The sequence below is a fragment of the Myotis daubentonii genome, chromosome 11 (assembly GCF_963259705.1).
Source record: "Myotis daubentonii chromosome 11, mMyoDau2.1, whole genome shotgun sequence".
In the NCBI taxonomy this organism is placed as follows: domain Eukaryota; kingdom Metazoa; phylum Chordata; class Mammalia; order Chiroptera; family Vespertilionidae; genus Myotis; species Myotis daubentonii.
In genome coordinates, this window is record NC_081850.1 from 20040397 (window position 1) to 20053559 (window position 13163).

Below are 13163 nucleotides of genomic sequence, written 5' to 3' on the forward strand. Positions count from 1 at the left end.
TTGTTCTGTCGGAGCCTCCTACTGCCTTCAACAAACAGAGCCAAAAGCCCAGAGTTCCTGCTCAGTGGAGAGCAAGGCCCAGGGATGCGAATGCGCTTCCCTCACAAGCCCAGCTGAGCACTGTATGCGACTAGTAAGTAAACAAGGTGAAGCTGGGCGAGCTTTCCAATTTAATTGCTGAGAAGCAGATCAGGAGAGTTTCAAAGTCCATAACCAGCATAACAGTCAAACCCAGTTTTACAAATGATTCTTTTTTTCTAACATGGACACTCAATTTACACATCAGAACCACACATGCAAATGTACAATGACTTTGTCACATGTATAGTATCTCCTAGACCCGTGGTCGGCAAACTGCGGCTCGTGAGCCACAAGTGGCTCTTTGGCCCCTTGACTATGGCTCTTCCTAAGCCTTAGGAGTACCCTAATTAAGTTACTAACAATGTACCTACCTATATAGTTTAAGTTTAAAAAATTTGGCTCTCAAAAGAAATTTCAATCGTACTGTTGATATTTGGCTCTGTTGACTAATGAGTTTGCTGACCACTGTTAAGGCTTAACTGTACTTATTTCATGGTTACTGAATGAACCCTTATTTATGATGTTATTCATAGGCTTCTGAGCTAGATTGTCAAAGCAATAAACTGATATCCCCACTATGCCAAAGACAAAAAATTTTATAAGCCTCACGTCAGTGAGTTGCTAGTATTTCATTACTAAATCACTTGGAAGTCAAACCTGAACATAGTATGAAGTATAAATACCTGTTTCTCTAACACTATTAATTGACATTTTTTGTCTAAATATTAGTATTAATCCATTATTGTCTGAGATATCATGAAAATTCATTATCTTTGACAAAGCATGAAATGCATATAATATGAATATTTATATACTCTATTTTAAATCTTCCAGGCAATTTTATAACTTGCTATTTACAATCAAGGCTAGGGTTAATATTTAAGAAGCATAATATTATATTAATGCTCTGCATTTTTCAAATGTGAAATAATCAATATACCCTTGGTTATTCTATTTTTTTGAATGGTTGTTCCCAATAATAGTAAACAATAGTTCTTCCTTATTTTTCAAAAGGCATGCTGGCTCAGTAGTTTTCAGTATGATTTCAATCTATTAAGGTAACTTCAAATCAGAGACACTGGTTTAAAAAAACAGAAAGTCTGCTATCCATCAAATAATGAAAGTATTGGGGTGTGTGATCCTACAGCAACCTATTATACATGAACCACAACAAGAGTGTACCTTCAGAATTTAAAGAGTTCTCTACTGCTTCGGAATTTCTTTTTGTCAAAAAAGAAAATCCATTTATATGAAACTAGAGGCCCAGCATGCAATTGAAATTGCATGAGGTGCCGCCCCGCCTCCCGCCGTGCAAGGAGGCACTCCGCGGGGGGCCGGGACTCGCACCCACCCATGCAGCGCCAGCCACCGTGGGAGTCCCGTTGGACCGGCGCCATGGGGGTGCCGGGACCCACGCCTGACTTGCAGTAGCCCCCGGCCCCCTTGCCTGTGTCCGCTCCGGGGCCGCCTGAGCTGCCGCACTGGCTCGGGCAGGCCCCCCTGCCTCTGTCTTGGTCTCTGCTCCAGGCCTCACCTGCAAGCATAACCTCCTCCTGTCTGGTCGTGACCCGTTATGGAGTCCTGCCATAATTTGCATATTACCTCTTTTTAGATAGATAGATAGATAGATAGATGATAGATAGATAGATAGATAGATAGATAGATAGACAGACAGATAGACAGACAGATAGATAGATGATAGATAGATATCCACAAAAGGCAAATTTATAGAGACAGAATGCACATTAATGGTGGGAATGAGGATTAACTATTAAGTGGGCACAAAAAATGCAGGGGGGAGGTGATGGAAATGTTCTAAACCTAGATTGTGGTTCTGGTTGCATAATTCTGTAAATTTCATAAAAAGACACTTTATTGTACATTTTTAAATCATAGAATTTACAGCAAATAAAATATATCTCAATAAAGCTGTTTAAAAATATGTGGCCGTCAGAAGTAGTAGCACTAGCAAATTACACATGTGGGATGATGCCATGTTCATAGTTACGAGAAAAAAAGGCAGAAGTAATTCTGGAAAGGACCAGCGTGGAGGACATAAGTGAGCATAAGGCCAACAGGCAAGGGCAGGGCAGAGATCAAGGCCACAGAGCCAAGGGCCCTCCTCCACGTACTAAAGCCATTCCCAAGACAGACTGCAAGTGCAGGAGCAATCCACCCTCAAAGTCACGATGAATTAAAATGCCCAGAATAATAGACAACACCAGTGGTCGGCAAACTCATTAGCCAACAGAGCCAAAAATCAACAGTACAAAGATTGAAATTTCTTTTGAGAGCCAAATTTGTTAAACTTAAACTGTATAGGTAGGTACATTGTTATTAACTTAATTAGGCTACTCCTAAGCTGGCCTTTGCTAAAAACGTCCTCAATCTGATTGAGGTACGTTCACTGAGGTCGACCCCTTCCAACTCTCCCATCCACACTCGTCTTGTATACTTGTTTCAGATAGAGGAGTGTGGATGGGGGAGTTGGAAGGGGTCGACCTCAGCGAACGTCCCTCAAAACAATGTACCTCCCCTGCGCCGTGTCTCCTGTCGCCCGACCAATTGACACCCCCCCCCCACTTCTTCTAACGCCACTTCTTCAAAATAGACTCGCCCAGGCCGAAAACTGACTTCTGAGCATGGGCCATGAAGTTTCAATCGCACTGTATATGCGTGCCCGCACATGGTATTTTGTGGAAGAGCCACACTCTAGGAGCCAAAGAGCCACATGTGGCTTGTGAGCCGCGGTTTTGCCGACCACTGGACTACACAATCAGTATTTACCTCAAGCACGTTTTTAAAATGAGGGTATCATGGCACTAGCCAACAATTTACACAGAGCCTCCATTAGCACACGGGTTGCACTGGAGCCATAAAGCTGGGCGACATTAATGTGAAAGCCGCATTTAAAGGTGTGGCTTGTTTGCTAATCAGCCAGACCCAACACCTTGATTCTTTACCACATCATTCTTTTTTTTCCCCCCAAAAAAAGCTCAAATGCTTTCAGGTTTCTGCTTATGTCACATTGGCTACTGTTCCATAAGCCAAAGCAAATCAAATGACTTTTTAAGAATATATATATTTTTGTTGATTTCAGAGAAGAAGGGAGAGGGAGAGAAATAGAAACATCAATGATGAAAGAGAATCATTGATTGGTTGCCTCCTGCACACCCCCAACTGGGGATCGAGCCTGTAACCCAAGCATGTGCCCTTGACTGGAATCGAACCTGGGACCCTTTAGTCCACAGTTCGACGTTCTATCCACTGAGCCAAACCAGCTAGGGCTCAAATGACTTTTAAAAAATATTTTTCTTGATTTCAGAGAGGAAGGGGGAGTGGGGGGGGGAGAGAGAGAGAGTGAGAGAAAGAGAGAGAGAGAGAGAGAGAGAGAGAGAGAGAGAGAGAGAGAGAGAGAGGAACATCAATGATGAAAGAGAATCATTGATTGGCTGCCTCCTGCAAGCCCCCACCCAAACTGGGGATCAAGCCCACAACCATGTGCCCTAACTGGGAATTGAACCCTGACCTCCTATTTCATAGGTCTATGCTCAACCACTGAACCACACCGGCCTGGCCACATCATTCTTAAATAGAACATTTTTGCCTCCCTTTAGTCCCATTCCTCACTTTTCTTTAAATAATACTGGACAGTGGGGAGAATGTTATCTTTCATTTGTCTCACTAGGTTAATTAATAACCATAAATTAAATTTTGTCCAGCATGGCAAGAGTTTTGAATAGTCAGGGTATAATTTTCAGAACAAATACAAATGCTAAACAATTATTTTGTTTCAAGGGTTTTATGCTATTGATTCTGAGAGTGCAATACAACTGTGAATAGCTGCTATGCCCTTCAATATATTTGCCAATGTCACTGCTAAATGGTTCTGCACAAGGTAATACCTTGTTGGACAAGAGAAAGAAGATTCTATGTGATAATGATTAATGAAGAAAATTCCTGAACAGAAACTCAAAATATACAGGACTTTACAGCATAACAGGATATACTGTATGTAGTTCAAGGGACTCCTGCCAACCCTCAGGCTATGTTTACTTCTCCTGTAGTCGGTGTCATTTACCTAGACTTAAGATTGGCTTCTGCTGACTTGCAGGAGTCTGTAGAAGTAGCAAAGCTATCCCAATTATGACCAGTTCCACAGGAAAATCCTAAAGAAAAGAAGAAAACACAAAGAGTTAAGAAGTTCCCAGAGCCACGGCTTTATAACATGTACCAGGAAGAGTATATTCAACATGAAAGATTATTAACCTGTTAGTCATGCCTCCATACCTGTGGGCTATGTATCCACAGAGTCAACCAACTGCAAATCAAAAATACCTTAAAAAATGGTCGATTGTCGCTGACGTGCACTATGCAGTTAGACCCATGATGGTTGCATCTGTACTGAACAGGTACAGACTTTTTTCCTTGTCATTATTGCCTCTTATTCCCTAAACAATATAGTATTAACAACTATTTGCATAGCATTTATATTGTATTGGGTCTTATAAGCAATTTAGAGATGATTTTAGGTGTGTAGAGTAGGATGTATAGAGACTATATGCAAAAACTACACTAATTTATTTAGGAAACTTGAGCATCCTAGAGTTTGGTGTCCACGGGGGATCCTGGAACCACCCCTCCAAGGACACCAAGGGATGACTGGACACAAATTATGACCAGTTAGCCTGTTCTAAAGAAGAGCCGGTGGGTGCCAGAGCACTCATACATAAATTCAAAATCTTACATCCGGCCAAAGAGCAATAGGCTAAAAAAATCATTTAGAGGAGTAACACCTTAATACAATATAGCAGCACGTCTTCAAAACAGTGAATCTTTGCAAGCCACTAAAGACAACCCGAAATCCTGAATTTAAGAATATTTCATTCTCGAGAAGTAGCTCAGTTGTCTACTTACCTAATACAGACATGATTCATCTATATAACTCACATAATAAATTATACTAAATGCATTTTAATAAATCATATTATAATGGAAGAAACATTAGTGCCTAGGGAGGCAGAGATTATTTTTAAATTACAGTAATTTATTAAGCATATTTAAATGCAGCAAAGCAATAACCATAGAAACTTTAAATCATTAATTTCACTAAGTATATGAACAAAATGAAAAAGAGAAAAAGGACATATACATTAAGTTCCAATAAATAAGATACAAGTGACATACGATATTATTTGAGGATTCTAAATACAGAAAACATTAACATATTATGGAACTAATGGAGAAAGGTCTACCACACTTTGCTAGAATTACTTCATTCTGAAGTTTCACAGAAGTACCTGCAGAGCAGAAATACCTATAAATCATGAGGACAGGCAAGGAAAAAAGGATACATGAGGTAAAGCCACATTAAAGAAACCCTTGTGAGAAAACAACGTCTGAGCCACTCAGAAGCTATAATCTTGGGGATGCTATCAACTCTGGCACAAATTAATAAATATCTCTATATATAAAAGCCTAAGCAACCATTACAACCAGACGGTAGCTATGACGTGCACTGACCACCAGGGGGCAGACACTCAACACAGGAGCTGCCCCCTGGTGGTCAGTGTGCTCCCACAACCAACCTCCCATGGCCAGCCAACCTCTCACAGTCCCTACCTCCGGCCGGCCGGCCAGCCAGCCCCAATCACCTGATTGGGGGCCAGCCGACCTCCTGTGGTCCTTCTCCCCCTCACCCCGCCCCCCTCCCCCCCCCGCCAGCTGGCCAGCCCAATTGGCCCTGATAGGGACTGGGTGAGACAACCCTGATCACTGGCCAGGCTGAGGGACCCTACCCATGCACTATTTCATGCACCAGGCCTCTAGTATATCTACAAGTCATTTAAAAAGTGAAATTAATCACACTGTAAAATCTTCTAAGAATGTTTATGGACTTAAAAAAAAACCAGCTAGCCTGGCTGGTGTGGCTCCGTGATTGAGTGTCGACCTATGAACCAGGAGGTCACGGTTCGATTCCTGGTCAGGGCACATGCCCAGGTTGCAGGCTTGATCCCCAGTGTGGGGCATGTAGAAGGCAGCCAATTAATGATTCTCTTTCAATATTGATGTTTCTCTCTCTCTCCCTCTCCCTTCCTCTCTGAAATTAAAAAATATTTTTTAAAACAGCTAGAGGAAAATTATTGTGATTTTTTAATGGAATATATTATAATTTGTGTCTTTGCAGGTTATATATGTTCACTATTTTGAAATACAGTTGAGAACCATGAAGCATTGTTATCTATTTGAGGACAATAAATGCATTTTGAAATAAGTACGCTTATAGTATACACCATCACACAATTCTTTGCCATTATCTTTTCCTCAATTTCATTTCAAATTCTGCATGTTCATAAAAAACAAAAAGAAAACCAGCAAGACGATTTAAATTTCAAGTTTACCATCTACCAAGAGGATCGGAGACAAAAGTATTCCTATATTTGAACACTATCACGGGAGAGCCTTTTCCACACAAGCTGTCACTGAAAGGGTCACAAAGTAGCTTTTCAGGGTTCTGAAACAATCTAGACCAGCGGTTCTCAACCTGTGGGTCACGACCCCTTTGGGGATCGCATGACCCTTTCACAGGGGTCGCCTAAGACCATCGGAAAACACATATATTGGTTTTGTGATTAATCACTATGCTTTAATTATGTTCAATTTGTAACAATGAAAATACATCCTGCATATCAGATATTTACATGACGATTCATAACATTAGCAAAATTACAGTTATGAAGTAGCAACGAAAATAATTTTATGGTTGGGTGTCACCACAACATGAGGAACTGTATTAAAGGGTCGTGGCATTAGGAAGGTTGAGAACCACTGGTCTAGACCAGGGGTGGGCAAACTTTTTGACTCGAGGGCCACAATGGGTTCTTAAACTGGACCGGAGGGCCGGAACAAAAGCATGGATGGAGTGTTTGTGTGAACTAATATAAATTCAAAGTAAACATCATTACATAAAAGGGTACGGTCTTTTTTTTTTTTTAGTTTTATTCATTTCAAACGGGCCGGATCCAGCCCGCGGGCCGTAGTTTGCCCACAGTTGGTCTAGACACATTTTACGTGGAACTTAAAGGTAGGAAGGCAGAAACAAGAGTAGCCTCTTCAGAACAGAGGGTGCAAGGAAAGAGCTGGAGATGCAAGACACCAAAAGTAAGGAGCAGTCATTGTGGAGATTAAATAATCCTACATTGCTTTCACTTCTGAGAGGTTGCAAGTTTTTTGTTTGCTTGCTTGATTTCTAACAGACACTCAAGATTGGTACCATTTCATGAGCTCTTTTCATAAAAGCTGTGTTGGACATCTCGTGTGCCACTCCACACACTGCTGTAGTTCCTCTTGCTTCCAACCAGTGAGACATCCCGAAGCCCAGGGAGTTAGAACTTGCCAAGTAGGCAATGGCAGCCCAAGAACAAATATCTCCCTCTTTACCCTGGGTCCTTCAGGGGGGTTCTGAGACATTTCATACGGCTACTCAGAATATTCTGTGGGACGGAGCAACCGGTGCTTGTAGCAGTGGCAAACTTGATAAATCTGTATCGCCTCTCCCACGGTCAGTATTTCACTCCTCTTGTCCCTCTCCCACATGCTTCCTGCGATTGCACTTGCAAATGAATGCCTGTTCCATCAGCCTCTGCTTTGGGGAGACCCAGGGTCTGCTTCTGTTTATTTTGGGGGAACCCAGGCTAATTCAGAGCCTACCTAGAAAAGGAAGTCAAATATTTTAAAAAAGATGGAAATGCCATTGGAGTCTACCCTTGGAGTCTACCCCTTCGAGCACCACCTATGTGCCAGCACTGATGTGCCCAGGGATGTTGCTGTGAACAAGAAGGTCGGGAAAACAAAGTGTAAGAAAGGCTACATCAGGGGTAAGTATCTGTGGCAGACACGGTGGCGATGGTCTCCCAGGGCCATGTCTGTGCCTACCCTGTCCCCAGGGCAGAGCTGATTGAGCCAAGCTGGGCCAATCAGACAATAGGGGCTTGATCAGATTCAGGATTTGTTTAGTTTCATTTTTTGTTTCTAAGACGACCGGGAGTTGTGTGCTCTTTCATCCAGAAGCGCATGTGTGTTGCTCTTCTTTTTTTGATGTTAGCAGCTGTTGAAGTTCAGTGCCTAATTCAATTAATTCATTAGGAGTTAGAGAAACTTGTCCGAATGCACCAAGAGGACGCAATCAGCAGAATTCACAATGTAGAAAACGCTACAGCTCACATAAACCAGGTCTTTCAATACATACAAGGGCGGGAGGGGGGGCAGAAGTAGATAATACAGTAATTATTAATAACAATATTAGAATAAACTCTGTTTTGCATACTCACACTTATAAACCTACTTTTCTCCTCACCCTGTATACTTCAAGGGAAAAAAGTAAGGGAGGGAATGGAAGGGAATTACCTTTAGTATAGATCATGCACACAAAACTATATTATGATGTATAAACATATGCATTTAGGTGTTAAAACTTTTTAAAATGTAAGAAAGATACTCCTATAGAAGTCAGGACAGTCAAGACAGAGGAGGTTGTGATTAGGACTAGGCTTGTGGGAAACTTCTGTGGTGGCTAAAAAAGTTCAGTCTGCGTGATGCTTACTAGGTTGTTTGCCTTATATGCAAATATATATATATATATATATCACCTGAGGCCTAGTTTAAAATACAGATGCTTAAGCCTCACTCAGCCCTGCTAATTCAATTTCTCTCGGGGAAGGCCCCAGGCATTTGCATTTTAATAAACTCTGCCTAGTGATTTTTATGCACACTAGCTTGTAAGCTTCACAAACCTTGTCTGTTTTTACCTAATTATTTGTAGCAAAGTGTTTGCCACAGAAGATGCTTACTAAATATATGCTAAGTGCATAGTGTGGGGAGGGGCAGATATACAATAAGATTTTCAGAAGAAGATAGTAAAAAAGACTAAACTCTAAAATTATAATTGATAATCATGTCACTATGCAAATGAATCTAGTACAAACACAAAGGAACAATATGAGGTACAGTTAAAAACACACAACTCTTGGTAATTTAGCTATATAATATTTACCCATAAAATATTATCTGTCTATATTTTTCTATATATTATCTATTATATACCCAATAGATAGAACCATATATAGATATTATATAGATATATAATATAGATATAATTATACATCTGAGGGGATTTGATATGATTTTATCATAGTATGTATTTATCTGTATATATAAAAGAGTAATATGCAAATTGACCAAACAGTGGAACAACCCGAATGACTGGTTGACCAGTCGCTATGAGGTGCACTGACCACCTCTCGGTCCCTCCCTCGAACCAGCAGGCTCCGATCCCCCAATGGCGAGTGGGAAACTGAGGTGAGTGGCGGCGGGTGGGGGGACCAGCTGCCACCAGCTGGGGAAGATGGCCCTGATCACAGGCCAGGCCTAGGTACCGTACCTAACACGAATTTCGTGTGCTGGGCCTCTAGTCCTATCTAATAAAAGAGAAACATGGTAATTAGCTTACAACTGCTACCCTTCCCATTGGCTAATCAGGGCGATATGCAAATTAACTTCCAGCCAAGATGGCGGCCGGCAGCTAGGCAGCTGGAAGCGAACATGAGGCTTGCTTGCTTCAGTGACAAAGGACTCCAACGTTCCCCGCCTGCCGCTGCCGGCCTCTGAGCTGCAACTCTAAGCAACTATGTTACAAATATAGAAGCTAAACAAAAGCCCAGAAACCTGCTTTAGTCCATCGGGCTTCAGCCAGCAGGATCGCAACATTGTTTCAAATACAGAAGGTAAACAAAGGCCAGAAACCTGCTTTCAGCAGCGGAGGCCTAAGAGCTGGAGCCTCAAAGCTAAAGCTGGCCCAGAATAAAAAAAAGAAAAAAAGGAGCAGTTGGGAGCTTCAGTCACTCGCCAGCCTGAAAACAGCACTCAGCCCCTCACCCAGACTGGCCAGGCTCCCCAGTGGGGATCCCCACCCTGAAGGGTGTGTGACCAGCTGCAAACAGCCATCATCCCCTCATCCAGGCTGGCCAGGCACCCCAGTGGGGACCCCCACCCTGATCCAGGACACCCTTCAGGGCAAACCAGCCAGCCCCCAACCATGCACCAGGCCTCTATCCTATATAATAAAAGGGTAATATGTCTCCCAGCACCGGGATCAGCGTGACAGGGGGCAGTGCCCAAACCCCCTGATCGCCCTGCGGCTCTGTGTGACAGGGGGCGGGGCCACAATCTCCCTATCCATCCTGCTCTGTTCGTGACAGGGGAAGGCGCCCCAACCCCCTGATCAGCCCTGCTCTGTGCCTGATAGGGGGGAGCTCGCCAATCCCGATTGCCCTGTGGCTCTGTGTGTGACAGGGTGTGGCGCCCCCCCCCCCCCCCCACGGGCCCTGCTCTGTGTGTGACAGGGTAGAGCCATAACCTCCCCATCGGCCCTGCCCTGAGTGTGACAGGGTGCAGCGCCCCAACCCCCTGATCGGCCCTGCTCTGTGCGTGACAGGGTATGAAGCCCCAACCCCCCTAATGGGCCCTGCTCTGTGAGTGACAGGGGGCAGCGCCCCAACCCCCTGATTGGCCCTGCTCTGTGCGTGACAGGGGGTGGCGCCACAACCTGCCCATCGACCCTGCCTTGAGTGTGACAGGGGACGGTGCCCCAAACCCCCAATCAACCCTACCCTGAGTGTGACTGAGGGTGGCATCACAACCTCCCGATCCGCCCTGCTCTGTGCATGACAGGGGCGGTGCCCCAACTCCCCAATCAGCCCTGCTCTGAGCCCGACCAGGGGCTGCACCTAGGGATTGGGCCTGCCCTCTGCCACCTGGGAGCAGGCCTAAGCCAGTAGGTCATTATCTCCCGAGGGGTCCCAGACTGTGAGAGGGCACAGGCCAGGCCGAGGGACCCCTCCCCTTCCCCTTGAGTGCACAAATTTTTGTGCACCAGCCTCTAGTTAATATATAATAGGTATTACATAATACATGACAGATATATATTACTGTATATTGTCAATGCACATCACTACTATACATAACATAAATATATTATACTAGAGGCCTGGTGCACGAACTTTGTGCATGGGTAGGGTCCCTAGGCCTGGCCTGAGATCAGGCCAATCTTCCCCAGCAGCTGACAGCTGGTCCCTTCCCCTGACGCTGCTGCAGCCCACCCTCTGTGTGTGTGGCAACCGGCAGGGCGATCAGGGCCCTCTTGCACGCACCTTGGCCTGGCACCGCCGGCGTCCACCACCACCCACCCGATTCCCCATTCCGCATCGGGTGATAAGAGCCTGTCGGCCAGGGGGAGGGACCAAGAGGTTGGCCGGCAGGCCCCAATTGGGGTGACTGGGGCCCGCAGGCTGCGGGCAGCTCCTACATTGAGCGTCTGCCCCCTGGCAGTCAGTGTGTGTCATAGTGACCGGTCGTTCCGCCATCTGGTCAATTTGCATATTATGCTTTTATATAGATAGATAGATAATAGTATATAAGAATAGTATTATCTATAGAGTCCAAGCATAGAAACCATTCTAACCACAAGATTGCGAAATTGACCAATGAATTACTTGAGTCTTCATCTTTCACCAAAACACATTCACTCTCCATTTCCTTGCCTGCCATTCACTCCTTTAATCCAATTTGCTCCTACCATCACCACTGCACTGAAACTGCTTCCCCTAATGTGGACAATAAACTTCCTCCTGCTGCATCATAAGAGTACTTAATTTTCTAATCTTACTTCACATACTCTCTCCATGACAATGCTGACCATTCCCCTTTTTAAGAGATTCCTGTCCTTGATTTTCATGTCACCTGTCTCTTCTGCTTGTCATACAACCTTTTAGCCATACTTTCCCAGACTCCTCTATCAGTACACTCCAAATATCAACAGTCCCTGCAGTTCCAACCCAAGCCCTGTCATGCAACCCCATAGTTAAAATTTAAAGCTCTCCTTCTAAAGTAAATGTCTACAAATCTATACCTTGAGCTTAGGCTTCTATCCTGACTTTCAAAACTATACAGCCAACTGTTTATGATCCATACATACTAGTACATTAAACCAAGCAAATCTCAAAACAAAGTTGCCATTTTCCTTCTAACATCAGCTACCACTTCCAAAAGTGAATGATACTATCCAGTTGTCCAAAATAGAAAACTAAAAATCTACCAAGGACCCTCTCCTTGACCACCTAGTCACCACCAAGCCCTATTGGTCTCATCTCCTACATTTTTATGTCCCATCTTCATTTCCCTAATCAGCCCCTGGCTATAAACCGGACTGTCCTTCTCACCCCAAATTCACAAGCTAAAGCCCTACCTGCCAATGCAATAGTTGTTGAGTAAAGAAGCAATTAAAGTTAAACCAAATCACAGAGCGGAGCCGTATTCTAGGAGGATTGGTGTCCTTATAGGAAGGAACAATAGAGAGCTCACTCTTGCTCTCTCTCTAGCATGTGAGGACACTGCAGTTGTCCACAAGCCAGGAAGACAGACAGCCCTTGCTAGGAATCAAGTCAGCCAACACCCTGATCTTGGACTTCCTCATCTCTAGAACTGCAAGAAAAAAATTCTGTTCATTAAGCCATCCAGTCTATGATACTTTCTTACAGCAGCCCTATCAGTCTAAGACATCCCTCCTCATTTCCTGCCCCTGTGTTACCCTGTTCTAAACCCTCCTCCACTCTACCATCAGAATAACCTGCCACACACAAAATAGCAGGGCACCTCTCTGCTAAAAGGTCTTCAATAGCATGCCATTACCTAGAAGATAAAATGCGAACTCAACTCCGGGCCTTATCTCCTATACCTTGACCCTTCAACGATACTCAACACCTTCTCGTTTTCTGAGCGGGCCATGCCGGCCTGCTCTCTCATGCTTCTCTGCCTGGGCACATGCTGTTCCCGCAGCCTGAATGCCTTCCAGCCTCTGGTGTGCACCAGGTCAACTCCTATGCAGACTTCTCACATCTGAACTCATGCCCTACTTTCCTTAACTGTGCCCTTTCAATACAGCAAAGCATTTACCTTACTGTATTGTAATTGTTTATTTGCATGTCTGTAAGTCCCTTGAGGTCACGGAATGTACCTTTTCATCTATG

General features: G+C 44.1%; 1 protein-coding gene across 1 annotated transcript in view; it reads right to left on the reverse strand.

Annotated features, from left to right (window-relative positions):
• FOCAD (focadhesin) overlaps positions 1-13163 on the reverse strand; it is a 286965-nt gene that overhangs the window by 187479 nt on the left and 86323 nt on the right. Inside the window, exon 9 of the mRNA XM_059656547.1 lies at positions 4163-4250. Within this exon, the coding sequence (XP_059512530.1) occupies positions 4163-4250 (88 nt within the window). The remainder of the gene's footprint in view (positions 1-4162; positions 4251-13163) is intronic.